General features: G+C 52.2%; 3 protein-coding genes across 5 annotated transcripts in view; 2 read left to right on the forward strand and 1 right to left on the reverse strand.

The window, feature by feature from the left end:
• Nucleotides 1-3,241, forward strand: part of TMEM115 (transmembrane protein 115) — a 5,768-nt gene extending 2,527 nt beyond the window's left edge. The window contains exon 2 of the mRNA XM_027837179.1: nt 2,290-3,241. Within this exon, the coding sequence (XP_027692980.1) occupies nt 2,290-2,494 (205 nt within the window). The 3' untranslated portion in view covers nt 2,495-3,241. The remainder of the gene's footprint in view (nt 1-2,289) is intronic.
• A 617-nt stretch (nt 3,242-3,858) lies between these two features.
• Nucleotides 3,859-7,577, reverse strand: LOC114024119 (cytochrome b561 domain-containing protein 2). Of its 2 annotated transcripts, none has more exons than XM_027837019.1 (4): nt 7,465-7,577; nt 6,901-7,106; nt 5,822-5,859; nt 3,859-4,999 (listed from the first exon to the last, which is right to left on the reverse strand). In XM_027837019.1, the coding sequence occupies exons 2-4, from the start codon at nt 7,025-7,027 to the stop codon at nt 4,496-4,498; spliced, it is 669 nt and encodes a 222-aa protein (XP_027692820.1). In that variant the 5' UTR covers nt 7,028-7,106; nt 7,465-7,577; the 3' UTR covers nt 3,859-4,495. The 2 variants fall into 2 exon arrangements, with proteins under 2 accessions (XP_027692820.1, XP_027692819.1); XM_027837018.1 differs by having other exon boundaries at nt 6,901-7,264.
• Nucleotides 7,578-7,681: 104 nt separating this feature from the next.
• NPRL2 (NPR2 like, GATOR1 complex subunit) lies at nt 7,682-14,670 on the forward strand. Of its 2 annotated transcripts, XM_027837017.1 has the most exons (12): nt 7,682-7,738; nt 7,945-8,102; nt 8,186-8,277; nt 10,031-10,199; nt 10,742-10,850; nt 11,825-11,961; nt 12,087-12,184; nt 12,423-12,459; nt 12,979-13,072; nt 13,530-13,647; nt 14,253-14,395; nt 14,496-14,670. In XM_027837017.1, the coding sequence occupies exons 2-12, from the start codon at nt 8,025-8,027 to the stop codon at nt 14,561-14,563; spliced, it is 1,143 nt and encodes a 380-aa protein (XP_027692818.1). In that variant the 5' UTR covers nt 7,682-7,738; nt 7,945-8,024; the 3' UTR covers nt 14,564-14,670. The 2 variants fall into 2 exon arrangements, with proteins under 2 accessions (XP_027692818.1, XP_027692817.1); XM_027837016.1 differs by lacking the exons at nt 7,682-7,738; nt 7,945-8,102 and having other exon boundaries at nt 8,190-8,277; nt 10,036-10,199.
• The last annotated feature ends 32 nt before the right edge of the window (nt 14,671-14,702 follow it).

Below are 14,702 nucleotides of genomic sequence, written 5' to 3' on the forward strand. Positions count from 1 at the left end.
TTTACCTCTTCCCTGGAGCCTAAAGCTACTCCCTCTCCAGAGGAAAATATTCCTAGAAAAGTAGTTAAAACCCGGTTCCCAGTCCCAGTCTTCCCCTCTCAGCATTCCTGTCCCCACCCAGGTGAGGCCAGGAACAGACTGGCTTTTTCCATCCCAGGCTGTGTGGCAAAGACAGACCTGACAATTACTTGTTCTTTTCTGGGTGGGAACTTGAAAGACTGAAACAACCAACTGGGAAATGGGACAGTAACTGCTGAACAAGCTTGGCATGTGTCCACAGAACACATACAGGAAGAGGGTAACCTGGCAGATGAGGGTGGTAGCATGATGGCCTTTAGTATCTGCCCTTCTGCTTTCCAGCTGTCACTTGCTGATTAAGCAGGTTTCTACCAGCCCTGACAAAATCTAGGAAGGCCACCAGGGTCATGAGATAGATTAGGGAAGTGCAGATGACCTGTACCCCCACACTAAGTAGGTTGGCTTTGTTTTTCCTTTGAAGTGGAACTTCATTTCAGTTTTACTGGGAGGGTTGTATGGCTTGGTTCTAGCATTCCTATGTACCCAGAGCAGAGGTCAGACCTGACCCCCCCTGGACATTAGGGGTGGGACCAGTAAACATTTTTACCTCTTCCCTGGAGCCTAAAGCTACTCCCTCTCCAGAGGAAAACATTCCTAGAATAGTAGTTAAAACCTGGTTCCCAGTCCCAGTCTTCCCCTCTCAGCCTAGCTTACCAGCACCACATAGCTGAACTTCTAATGGACCCCAATCTCTGGAGCTGTGCAAGCGCATTCATCCACTTCTCACTAATCTTTAAGTGAGCCTCTCAACAGAGGACAAGTTGGGCACTGGTCTGTGCTTCACAAGGAGGGTGTAGTGGAGCTTCGTAAACTCTGGAGTCTAATCTGGACCAGCAATTACCAGAACCCCTGAACCCCAGGTTCCCCCTTTCTAAAATAAGAATACCTGTACTACCTGTGTTTTAGAGCTGTTGGAAGGAAAGTGTTTTGCCAGTCTTGAAGTATTATAGAAATAGTTGTTAGTGTGCCTCTGCCCCAAACTCAGAATATCTAATAACTGACTAGAGACCATCATCACCTCCAGGGAAAGGTAGAAAATGATAGGAGGGGCAGGCAAAGAAGCTTGCTTCCCTCAGGTGGAAACTCGGGTCCAGAGAGGGTTTGCCCAGGTTCATATAGCAAGTCACAAAGCTCACATCAAAGGATGCCGAGACTCCTTCCTGTCCCCAAAATCTTGCCCTGCTCTTTACAGCCTTAGGAAGCACCAGCAAGCTATGTGTTGAGGCCATCAAAGGGGGTGGGTTGAGACAATCAAGCCCCCCTGACTAGAAGGAAAAAAATGCCTGTCACATCTTTGCCAGGTGGTCCCTCCCCTACAAAAGAAAAGGAGGTTCTGTGTTCTACTCCCCCTCAGACTCTCTAGTGAAGCCCAGGACTTAGAGGACCTTACTCTTTGCCCTCAGTGGGCCTAGGGGCAGGCAGCTTAGTGGAAGTGGTACAGGAGGCTCAGCCAGCAGCTGCCTCGGAACGGATGCACCAAAGCCCTGGGTGTAGCCAGAGGGACAGTCCACACTGGCAGGAGTTGGAGTGGGCTATCAGATCTACGTGGCACTGAGTGCTCTGGGATCTTCAAAGCCTGCAGCTGCATTTGTCAGCAGTCAGCAGTCAGCCCTTTCAAAGTGTCCACTCCTCAAGGACACTACAAGGGACCTTTCCTAACTTTGCTTTCTTGTTGCCATCTCATCCATCTTATCCCAAGACCGCTCCTCACTACCCCCAGGGCTCAGAGCACGTCTGCCCCCAAGGATGTAGTCCTGAAGGGACCCTCCCGGCCCCCCAGCACTGTAAGCCAAGGAGCTGGGGCCTCCACAGTGCCTTCTTTAACCATGGCACCAGTGGAGAGGCACACAGAAAGAGTAGGCTGAGAGTGTACGGTGCTTGGTATTGTATCTCATCTGATCCGGGCAAGATGTTTTTCCTACCATCCACGGCACCCAGCAGGACACTGGGCTATATACAGACTCAGTACTGACTGGATTGACCTAAAATGAAAGATTGCTTAGAAAGGGAGCTAGTGATTTTCAGAATGGCAGAGACATGGGGAAGGGGAATATAGTTGGGATATGAACAGAGGTATGGACAGGCTATGCTGTGGTCGTTTGGAAAAGAAGTCATATTCAGGAAAGAGGGCTCAGGGAGCCCAGCACAGAGGTTTTGATGCAGCCAAGGCCTGGCCCTCCCAGTAATGGTCCCATGTCTTTTCTTCCACAGGCAACTGGCCCTGAAGGCCCTAAATGAGCGTTTGAAGCGAGTAGAAGACCAGTCTGCCTGGCCTAGCATGGATGATGAAGATGATGAGGCCATGAGCAAGGTGGACAGCCCCCTGCTCCCTGAGAAAAGCCCCAACCCCCCTGGGAAAGCCGCTGCCCCTGAATCTAGCCTGATCACCTTCGAGGAAGCCCCTCCCCAGCTGTAACCCAGACCTCCCAGCCCAAGGGCATAACTCCCTTTCCCCAGCCTGGTCTGTAGTCACACCATTTGGACCACCCTGCTATCTCTCCTTATCTCCCTGCTCAGCCATACCCAGAAGCTGACTGCTTCCCAAGGAGAGAAGGCAAGGAGGGAAATCCTTTTAGGTCCATGGGGTCATACCGTGTGCACTCTGCTGATGCTTCTAGACACGACCCCTGCCAACACTATGCCCCTAAGGCCTGGCTCACCCACCAGACAACCACTAAGTCCAGGAGCAGGGAGCACATGGCCTGGGGCCTGGCCCAAGATTCAGCCTCATGATCCCAGTTGACTGGTTTGGCAACCAGGCCCAGTGGGATAAACTTAATCCTCTGATTCTGTGGCAGACCTTTGTTAGTAGAGCAGTCTCTCTTCCTGCCTTCTGCTGCCAGGCAAGGATTTGCCAAAAAAGAATTCTGGGGACCCAGGCACCAGGCCCAAGGCTGGATATGACAAAGGCACCTCTGCCACCCTGCCATTCCTAACCCCTCCACTCCAGGGACATGTTAGCCTTGCAGTTGGGTTTTCCCTTGGCTGGAGTCGGGCAGTACATATGAGTGAAGCTGAGAAAGCCCTCATCCCCAGGTCTGGGGTTTCTCCAGAATAGGAACTTCTGTTGGGGCTAAAATTCATGGGGGTGTTTTTTTAAAGGACCACTTGAATGGGGAGCCTGGACTCTCAGTATAAATAAAGGAGTTCTTTGAGGACCGGCTCCTGGTGGCTTTGTCCTGAGTATGTGCCGCGCTGAATGGTTGTTGAGGCACAGCTTACCCAGGACCCACAAGACTCTGCAAACTGCATCCTGGGTTGCTGCTTTTGTCCCCTGCTGCTCTTAAGCTGTTGGAAAGAGACCACCATGGCCCCCATCCTCTTTTCTACTCTGTTTTCATCTTATCAACTTAATATTTTTACTCCTCATTCCTCAAACCTCTACGTTTTCCTTCTTGTGGCTTCCCAAGACTTTTGCTCCTCTGCTAGCCTCTGAGAGAAGAGACCTAACTTAGGATTATTAACACCTCTCGCCTGTGTCGTCTTGATCGTTTTCTTTGGAAGAGACCCAGCTACCTGCATAGTGAGAGGAGACAGATGCCAAGGCTCCACACTGACCACAGGTACCATCCCCTCCGTCCACTGGTTTGAGAGGTCATCAGGTTAGCTCTTTTCTCCATCTTGATATACCCTACCCAGCTCTTGGCTGTGTGGGCTACTTCAGTAAGACTAACCCACACAGAGGGAATTGTCTTATTGGTCGATCCCATTCCTGCCCTCAACTCATCCAGGTACTAACTCTTGAACTGGTAAGATACCAATTACATGCACACACAGACAGACAGGTAGATAGAAGAGTTTTATAGGAAGTACAAGAGCACATCTTTAACTCCTCGGCCTTGCCCTCCCACCATCCCTGCTTGCTAGAAGATGGCAGGTGCTGCTCAGGCCTCCCTGACCCCTAAGCAAGGGGAAGCTGCTCTGCCCTCAGGAGCCAAGGCCTGACCGGCAGCAAAGTCAACCCAAACTTCACTGCCGCCCCCAACAAAAAGGTGCTTCACCTGGCCCAAACTGCTTCTTCACACAAATGGTATCTGTAAGAATCAATTCTGGCTCAGAGCTCTTCCCCAACCTCTTACTTTCCATAGTCAGGTTTTTTTTCTTGTTTTGCAAACATTGATAAGAGTCTAAAAGATGAGCAGAAGAGGCAGGCAGGCTGCCAGCACTCCATCCATGTGCTCCCATACCCCTTCGTAGGTGGCAGGAAGATGAGACAGAAGTCTCTGTGTGGGGCACATAGCACCCTTCCTCGATTCACATCTCTTCCACCTGTCCTCCAAAGGGACACTGTATGACCCAGGCCTGCCTGGTGTCAGGAGAGCCAAGAGAGTCCCAGCAGCACTGTGAGCAGCTTTTTCTGGGCAGAACGCAGGATTACTGCAGTCGAGAGGGTAGGGGCAGACGGATGCTTTCCCCTTCATGGCTGGATCCTTTTGCGGTACAAGTAAGCATTGCTCACCTGATTCATGACCACCAGGCTGGTGAGAATGGGGCAGAGAGCAGCCAGGTACCAGGTACCACCCACCAGTGTGGTGGTAAACCAAAGTGAGCACATGCCCAAGAGGAGGCTAGTACTGCCCAGCAGGTAACCCACCAGCCCTGAGGTGGCGTGATACAGCTTCAGCTTGGCCAGTGGCCATCGTGGGAGCAGCTTGGGGTACAGCAGCACTAGCCCCCCTGTGCACTGCAGCCCGGTCCACAGCACTGACAGCAGCCCTGCCCATCCATGCCATGTAGCCAGGTGAGCTTTGCCGTGCTGTTCCTTGTTGTAGACAATCAAGCCCAGGCCCAGCAGGGCACACAGCAGGGCTAGCAGCTGAAGTGCCCAGTGGCATCGTGCCCGGCCCTTTCGAGAGAAGGATCGAAACAAGGAGCTCTCTGGGGAGAAGACCAGGAGTGCTTCTGTCATCAGGAAGGAGAACTGGGGAGACAAACAGGACCAAAGCATGAGCTTAAAGTGAAAGCCAGATTTCAACTAGCCAAGCTAATGAAAGAGATATAGTACAAGGAAGCCCAAGAAACAAGAGAAGCCAGACTTTTCTACCTGGCTCTGGAATTCAGGTTATGACTTTCACAGTAGCTCAAATTACCTTCCTGATGCAAAGTAACTTCCTCAAGTCAGCATTATGGATTGGCCTTCCTTCACTTCAGGCTGAGTTTAAGTGGTAGAAAAATTGGGAGAAAGAGCTAGCAATGGATTAAGCCTGTGTTCCATAGAACCCACCTGCAGATAGTCAAGAGCTACCCTACTACAAATTTTCCTTTTTAATTCAACAAAATATTTCTTTAGTCCTTTTTGAAATATTACCTGATTACTTATACACAGTCTTTACTGTAGCAATTTGGAGCAAAAAACCTCTTAAGCTCTAAATGATGAATTTGTTCCATGTCACCAATGTGGGACTGGTAAGAGCCAGCTAAATAGGGACAGTATTTCAGGGAAAATTAGATGACATGTAATAGGCTAAATTAAAGGGCTTAAGTGCATCTAGGTATACAAATATACTACCTTATACCCTGTAAATAAACTAGTAAATTGTCTGCACGGCAAACTGCAAACTTCTAATACTAGGGACAGGCACAAACTGCAGGAATGGACCATTGGTGGTTACTAGTGCTCATCCCAGATCGGCCTCCCGTACTACCCAAGATCCATAACCTCCTCCCCCAACATGCTGCCCCTCCCCCCATCCCCACTGGGCATTGTCCAAGCCACAGATGAAACAAGAAGCAGGTTACTTACAGCCAGAGACATAAGCACCGGATGCCACGAAAACAGACCTGCAAGAAGGGGGAAGGCTGCAACCAAAAGTGGTCTAGAAACGGGTTAGGGTAGTCAACTGAAGAAAAGGGATTGAGGGCAGCAATATTATCTCCCTGTAAATGGACACATGAGCTTCTAGCCCCCTCCTCCAACTAGGTAAAGTCTAGCCCAGCTCAGCTTGAGGCTGGAGATGACTTCTCTGAACAGCCATAGCCAAGAGTGTAGCTGGAAGAGCATGCCAGACTCCCATCTCCCAGAAACTTCATTGGACTCTTCTACAGGGAAGATGGAACAGATTCTGGGCCAAAACCTCACACCATCCATTTTCCTGCTAGGCCAGAATTCAATCAACAGGGATAAAACAATTAGAGTTTTCTGATACCTAGAACCCCAAGCTGGCTCCACATTTCCAGTCCTCCCTCTCTAAACACTGACAGTCCCCTCCAGGCACCTACCCAAGGAGTTAGATACAACTTTTCAAGAGATCCTGGAAGTAGCCTGGCTGCCCAGGCCAAAGGACCCTAAAATCCACCACTCTGGCAAATAAGAACCTGGTCAACTTTTCTCACAGGTAGTGAGGACATATCTTGCAGAAAGTGCTGAGAGTGGTCAAGCCACAACAAATATGCCGAGCTGTAGGCCAAGTGAAAGATGATCTCCAAATTCATTTCAGGCTCTATATCCGATGACCAGGATCCTTGTGCCTGGCCAAGGACACAAGCTGGGACTGGCCCTTCCCCCCTGGCAGTAAGGAAATGGCCACTGACGCACGGATGGGGACACATCTTGTCGGAGGATCCAGAAGTAGCTGGGGTGGGTCACACAAAGTATGCCAGGATCAGAAAGTCTGGCCAAAGGGGGTTTCTTGCAGGAATGCAACGGGCTTCTGGCAAGGCTGACCCAAGCCGACAAACCTCCCTGGGTTTCCCTCCAGAGGGAAAAGAACGGCCGCAGCTGCCCTGGCCCTGGACGTCCAGGGGCTCTGTTCTAGGCCCCTCCTTCCCGAACCACCTCCTGGCCCTCGGCCGAGGGGTGCATTCCGACCCCATCCCACTTACTAGAGCCGGGCCGGGCCAGCACAGCCACGACGACCGTGAAGCCGAGGGCCACGAGGTGGGCGGCTGCCCCCGAGGCAGTCCGCAGGCCCCGATAGATGCGCGACTCAGTCTCCACCGTCAGGGCCATGTCCCGAGGTGCCGAAATGGTCCTAGAGCTCCAGGCTCAAAAGCCGTCCCCCGGGGAGATCCTCGCAGCCACTAGGGACCTGGTCGGAATAGACAGGCCGGCGTCACCCACACCCGGACAGACTAGCCAAGGAATAAGACGACGGACAAGCAGGACGCTCCCAGGTAGGATGCTGGTGGACGGCCATGAGGACTACGAATTCCAAGATGCACCGCGCTGGCGCCGGCCCAAGAAACCCTAAAGTCGATTGCAGGGCACGGTGGGAAAAGTAGTTCTCTAGCCATAGGCGGGTTACTCGACTAGAGAGCCCTAGGCAACCGAGAGGCATTGTGGGAATTGTAGTTAACCCCCTCACCCCGCGACCACAGGCCCACCACGCTCCGCAGACGCCAGTGCTGCAACCCGTACCCATTCTGGAATCCCCTAGGCTCACTTACCCACTCGGCCCACGGCCTCCCGGCTTCTGACAGGAAGTGCCGGGAAATACCTATTGCACCGCCTCCGCGGAGAGGGGCTCCCTTCACTTCCGGGTGAGACCTCCTCCCGTCCGGAACTTACGTCAAGAAGAAGCCCTGGATCCTTTCCCTTGGAACGCAGTGCGCAGGCCCTTAGGTCTTCTTGGGGAGTGGGCGGGGCAAGAGAAGGCTCGAGCGCTGCCTTGCTACTGCGCAGGCGCCCAAGGGACCCGGCTCCTTTTCTGCACTTGTTCAGGTATGGTATTGGCCCGCTTCCGGCTCGCTGGAGCTACGGAGCCGGAATGGTTCCGGGAGGCTCCTGAAGCCCGTGGGGCTCGGGGTCGACAGGGAGCGCCATGGGCGAGAGGAAAGCAGGGGATGCGGCAGCATCCACCACCCGGGGAGCCCCTGCGGCCCGAACGTGGGAAGACTGAGGCAAGCACCGTGTCTTTCCCTCTTCAGCGCCTCGAGTGGGCCGGGCTGGGGCTCCGTCCCCAGGCCCTCGGGGTTTCCGCAGGGTCTCCGCGCCCCAGGCAGCCGCCATGGGCAACAGCAGCAGGATCGAGTGCATCTTCTTCAGCGAATTCCACCCCACGCTGGGCCCCAAAATCACCTACCAGGTAGGCGTGGGGCGGGGCGAGGCGAAGGGAAGGGCTGGGCGGCGCCGTGGCACCCCACGAGATGCCCAGGGCTGTCCCCCCAGGTCCCCGAAGACTTCATCTCCCGGGAGCTGTTTGACACCGTGCAGGTGTATGTCATCACCAAGCCAGAGCTCCAGAACAAGCTGATCACGGTGTAAGTCACGGCCCCACTTCCAGCCCGCGAGAGCCCCACTCATCCGAGATTCGCCAGATGGGTGCCGAGGGTGCCGTGTTGAAAAACACAGGCCCTGGCCTCAGGGGGCTTAGAATCTACTAGGAATAATCTGACATGCATGTCCACAAGGTAAAATGTGAAAGGGCCAAAGGAGGGATCTGGACCAGATGGTCCAGGAAGGCACCACCCGCTTTCCAATCACCTCCAGCTTCTTAACTTTAGTTACAAGATCACCCTGACTCTTTACCTCATGTTTCCATAGCCCATGATTGGACCAGTCTTTCACATTCCTCATCTCCTTCTCTCCACTCATACAACCACCACCATTTACTCACCTGGGCTACTATAATTGGTTATTAATTGGACTGCCTACTTCTGATGCGTTTGAGAGGTTCAGGGTCCTCTTAAGGTCCAAAGTATAGGACAGGGTGGTCTGGAATGAATTCACAGACTAAGTCAAGTTGGCAAAGGTTTATAATAGCGCTAATATGGTGGGCAGAGCTCCTTAAGGGATTCTGCCATGGTGGGCAGAGCTCCTTAGGGAACTTGCAGCCTAACAGGAATGATGCTAAAGCTTATACAGGAAAAGCAGTGGATTACCTAGTACGTATGCTAATTAGGTGATAACATACAACCTTGGTCACCGGTGTCATTCACTACTGGAAAGGGAGCGGGAGTGCTAGGGAGTTTCCTAAAAGGTATAGGGGTATATTTTTGGTCTGTTATGTTTGTAACAACATAGCTTCAGGAGTTGATGTCTATAACGCAACCTCTGGATGGTATATGATAACTGTGGGCATCAGTACATGAGCTTTGTTGATACAAGATAGTCTCATTCATCCAAGGGCAATTCTACAGAGGTCAGCTTGTTCTTGTAACAGGGAGAGATAGTGAGATAGTTTGCCTCGCTGGGCCCCCTCCTGAGTTATTGCCAGAGATAGAGTCTTTGAGATGGGGAGAAAACTGTCAGGGATAGTGCCTTGACGCTAGGGAGAAATACGGTCTTGGAACTGGGGTCCGAGTACAGACACCCAAGCACCACATCACATCCACTGTGGCACATAGTAGGTGTTTGATGCTTATTGAATGCTTTTTAAAAGAAAAAATTAGGACAGAGATCACTTCCAACAGACTGGGGAGGAATCAAGGAAGGTTTCAGAGAAGAGGTGTCACCTGATCTGAACCCTGGAATGTTGAGAGGGTATGCTTTCTAGACATGAGGCAAAATCAGGCTGGGAAACAGTCCACTTTGTCTGAAGCAGACTATATACAGGGAAATAATGTGAACTAAAGCTAGAAGTATGGGTTGCACCCAGATTCTTGAGTGCCCGGCAAAAGCAGTTTGTATTTTATCCTTTAGGGAAGAGGATTTTAAGTAAAGGAGCAGCTTGATCCAAGCTGGGCTCACGAATGATTACTCTGGCAGAAGAAGGGGGCCATTTCTCCTGCAGGATTGGTTAGTGGGGGAAAGACTTAAAGTCCAGGAGACAATTAGGAGTACTGTAATCACCTTGGCAAGAATTGACCAGGGTCTGGACCAGGGTAGTGTGAGGAGAAAAGGCAAATGAGAAATATCACCAAGGGACAAACAGCTGACAAGGCCCTGAACCAGAATCCCAATGAGGCCCCCGGAGGCCCAGCTCTGCTCCCATTCTCTGAGAGGTTTTCTACAAGGGGGGGGAGGATCTGAGGCACCTCACACCCCCTTGTGCTGACTCTGCTTCCTGCTTAGGACAGCCATGGAGAAGAAGCTGATTGGCTGCCCCGTGTGCATCGAGCATAAGAAATACAGTCGAAATGCGCTGCTCTTCAACCTGGGCTTCGTGTGTGATGCCCAAGCCAAGACCTGCGCCCTGGAGCCCATTGTTAAGAAGCTGGCCGGCTACCTTACCACGCTGGAGGTCAGAGCCAGCCCCCTGGTGTGCCTAGCTCCTTGGGGGCCATTTCTCCAGGGGCTCAAGCCCCAGGATCCTGAACGGCGGTCTTGGTCTTCCTGGAGTAACTCAGCTTGGGTGGTAGAGGCATGCACAAAGTCCTACTGCAGACTTCATCTCATAGACACCTCAAAGACCATCTACTTCAGTCAGTCTTTCCTAGACAGGAAGTGGATGCCCAGGCAGGGAAAAGACTTAGGCCCCTGTGAACAGGGATTTAAAGCTAGAAGGGATCAGAGATCATTTAGTCCAGCCCTATTTCCTCAGCTGTAAAGTCAAGTTCGACAAGGTTCAGTAATTTGCCCAAGGCCAAACAACTACTAAAGTGGCAAGAATCCAACCTCTGACTGCAAATCCAGTGCTTTTTAAACTGTGCCAATCAGGAGTGGAGCGGGGCACCGAGGAATCTGCCTTCCCTGCTTGGCTGTTCCCCTGTCATTGATGGGCCTCATGGCAACTCTCACGGAAAGGTCAGCAGCTCACCTTTTCCATCCCATTTTCCCTTGCAGCTGGAGAGCAGTTTTGTGTCCACAGAGGAGAGCAAGCAGAAGCTAGTGCCCATCATGACCATCCTTCTGGAGGAGCTCAATGCCACAGGCAGATGCACCCTGCCTATAGGTAAGGCCCCAGGATCCAGTCCCTCCTCCAGAGAGGGGCTGCCTGCACATCCCTGCCCACATGAAAACAGAGTTCAGAGCTGTCCATGTAGAGCCCTAAAGATTACTGTCCCACGTAACCCCCAAAAGATTCCAGCGGATCCATGAACTTTAATGAGAAATAAAGGACGTCTTTATTTTCACTGATATCTCCAAATGACATTTACCATTTCTTCCAATTACTTAAAAACATGACTCTGAGAAGGAGTCTGTAGACTTCCCCAGACTGCCAAAGGGAACTCCTGATTTATAGGCACCAAGCTTTGTGAAGGGAGAAGAGGATGTGCCTTATGAGGAATGGGACATGCAGAGGAGAGGGCTCCTAAGTTAGGTCACAGACTGAAATGGACAAAGACAGAAAAGGAAGATTAGAATCTGTGATCAGGCTCCAAAATCTGGGGCACCAACAGTGAACTTTGTGAGGATGGGCCAAGGGAAGTGCTCGCAGAGGCCTTGGTTCTGATGCTAGTTCTGCAGGTAACCCCATGTCTCTCTCGACCCTTTGGGGTCATCGGCGTCTCTGTGCAATGTGATAGTGCCTAGCCTATCTATGGTGTCTAGGGTGAGAATCAGGGGAGGATTCTCAAAGGATCCTAGGTTTTAGAGCCATAGGAGGCTTTAGAGGTCCTCTAGCCCTCTTCCTACCCCATCCCCATTATTTTATAGAGGAGGAAGCAGGCAAAATCCAAATCTCATTGAGCCCTGGTTTCATCACCTGTGAAATAGGACTAGACTTTTCCATAGCCACACAGCAAGTTAATGGTAGAGCTTCAGTATGAACCCAGATCTCTGCCTACTGGATCATTGTTCTTTCCGCTCCACCGTACTATAGCGTTCAGAAGTGCCTGTATAAGCCTTACACAAATTCAATCATGGGCATGCATCCTGGTACTCTTCTGGGAGGCTTTCTGGAATCCCTGTCATCTTCCTCTATAGATGAGTCTAATACCATCCACTTGAAGGTCATTGAGCAACGGCCCGACCCCCCCATTGCCCAGGAGTATGATGTACCCGTTTTTACCAAGGACAAGGATGAGTTCTTCAACTCCCAGTGGGACCTCACCACTCAGCAAGTATGCCCACCTGCCACGTGCTCACCTGCTTAGGGTTCCCCTGGCCAGCGAAGCTTCTCTCTCAGTCCCTGTGGGCAGTGGGGTACACAGATTGGACTCAGTGATGATGTAGTCACCCTCTCTAGATACTGCCCTACATCGATGGCTTTCGACACATCCAGAAAATTTCTGCTGAGGCTGATGTGGAGCTCAACCTTGTTCGGATTGCCATCCAGAACCTGCTGTGAGTGGGCAGGGGACCACAAGATGGGTGGGGGGAAAAACTGATGGTACCAGGACCTGGACACTACCAGGACCTGCCCTCCCACCTCTCCCATTTGCTAGATCTTGCCCTTCTCCTGAGACCCCACAGATGTTACCACCCAATTAAGAATACCTAAGCTGGGGGAGGGGGTGCCTGGTGGGGGAGTTAGGCCTCAGTAGAGGCCAGAGGCCAACATTGATCAGTGTGTCTCCTGCAGGTACTATGGAGTGGTGACCCTGGTATCCATCCTCCAGGTGAGAAGGGGAACATAGAGAGGAACATTGTGTTTGGGAAGGGAAGAGGGGTTCCACTTCAGAGCACAACCTGAAATCAAGATGATAGTGCCCACTAAAAGCATGAGAACAATGGAGAATGGAATTCCCAGTGGGAGTGGGGAATGGCTGGTGTGCATGGCTACAGCAGACACAGAACGGTGTGGTCCTCTGGTTGTACAGCTGGAGAAACTGAGGCCCCAAAGGGGAAAGGCCTTGTTTGAGGTGACACAGCCAGTATTCTGTGGCAGAATGAGGATTAGAATCCAGCTTTCCTAGTTTTTGGTTTATTTTTTTTTCAATAATGCAAATTCATTGGCTACTAGTGTTTAGAATCAAAAGGGACATTAGATATCCAATCTAAATGTCTTAGTTTTTACCGATGGACATTGGGGCATAAGGGACTTTTCTAAGGTCTTGACTTGTAGTTGGGAGTTTCTGAGCTTGGGGAAGAGGGGGCTAGTGGGCACCTCAGAGCTCATTCCAGCTTTCCTCCCCCAGTATTCCAATGTGTACTGCCCCACACCCAAGGTTCAGGACCTGGTGGATGATAAGTCACTGCAGGAGGAATGTCTGTCCTATGTCACCAAACAAGGTATGGGAGGGTAGGGAGGGCTGCGGGCAAGGACACAGCTTCTAGGGCAATCTGATTCACTTCCAGCAGTGCCTCTGCACAAGCTCAGAGAAGCCACATCCAATAATAATCCAAAAATTCTTGAAGCATTTTGAGAATCAAAAATCACTTACCTCACAAACTTCTCTGTAAGTAGTATTATTCCCATTTTATGGATAAGGAACTGAGGCACAGAGTTAAGTGACTTGCCTGTGGTCATGCAGCTAAGAAGTGTTGGAACTAGTATTCAAACCCTGGTCTCTTCTAGCTCTAAATCCCATTGTGCAAAGATGCTTTTTTAGGGGCCCAAAAGAATAAAGAAGAAATCCTAATTCCAGTTCCTCCCAACTGCCCCTCAAACTGTCCTGAGGCCCAGAATGATAACAAAGAGCCCCAGGTATGTGGGCCACCAGCTTCCTGTCACCATATCAACCCACAGGGCATAAGCGAGCCAGTCTCCGAGATGTCTTCCAACTCTATTGTGGCCTCAGCCCAGGCACCACTGTCCGAGACCTCATTGGCCGCTATACTCAACAGCTGCAGCACGTGGATGAAAGGTCAGTGAGGGTGCAGCCCTCACCTCTGGGAAGCTGGGCTCCAAGCCCAGGGAGCTGGCCTTGAGGGCCACATGGGAAGGGGGTGCCTCATTTGGTTATACCAATCTAGGGTTCCTAAAGCCCGGTTCCCAACAGCCCTGGCGGGACGCAGTCCATCAGGGCACCGAAACTGGGAGGAGAGCTACTGACATTTATGCGTCATTGTTCCTGCCTGATAGGCAGTGCGGGCATTATGACAGTGGAAGGAACTGAGGCCCTGAGGAGGTGACTGCCCAGCACACCTTCCATCCACCCTCCTTCCTCACCTGGAAGGCTGCTGATTTCCAAATCTAACTCTCTTTCTGGAGAGAAGGATTAGCAACCTTGAGCCAAACACCTTTCCTGCTCTGGGCCTTAGTGTCCCCTTCGGTATAAAGAGCACCGTTCAGAGGTTGCCTCTGCCTCTGAATCAGCGATGTTGCCACCCCCCTCCTGGGGAGGTGACCCTTGCACACAGTAGGTACTTTATGTTTGTGGAGTTGAATCCGTCCGGGCAGAAAGCCTGGCCCGGAGGGGGCTCGGCTGGTGTGGAGGCCTCACCCACGCCCCTCCCGCCCCCCCAACAGGAAGCTGATCCAGTTTGGGCTAATGAAGAACCTGATGAGGCGGCTGCAGAAGTACCCGGTGCGCATCACGGCCGAGGAGCGCAGCCACCCCGCTCGCCTCTACACGGGCTGCCACAGCTACGACGAGATATGCTGCAAGACGGGTGGGTGCGGGGGGCGGCCGGGGGGGGGGGGGCGGGGGCGGCCGCGGAGGGCTGGCCGGGGCCTCTGCGAGTGACCACCTGCCTCCCGCCCATCTCCTAGGAATGAGCTATCGGGAGCTGGACGAGCGCCTGGACAACGACCCCAACATCATCGTCTGCTGGAAGTGAAGCCCCACTGCGGGATCCGCCGCCGTCTGCACCTGCGGAGCCGCCGCCGGGGCTGCGGGACTGGGGGGTGGGGGCGGGCTGGGTCAATAAAGCGCCTTCGTTCTTTATCCTCCTGCTCCCTCTCCTGCCTTTCCCCTCT

This window comes from Vombatus ursinus, unplaced genomic scaffold (genome assembly GCF_900497805.2).
Source record: "Vombatus ursinus unplaced genomic scaffold, bare-nosed wombat genome assembly UNPS02014820.1, whole genome shotgun sequence".
NCBI lineage: Eukaryota > Metazoa > Chordata > Mammalia > Diprotodontia > Vombatidae > Vombatus > Vombatus ursinus.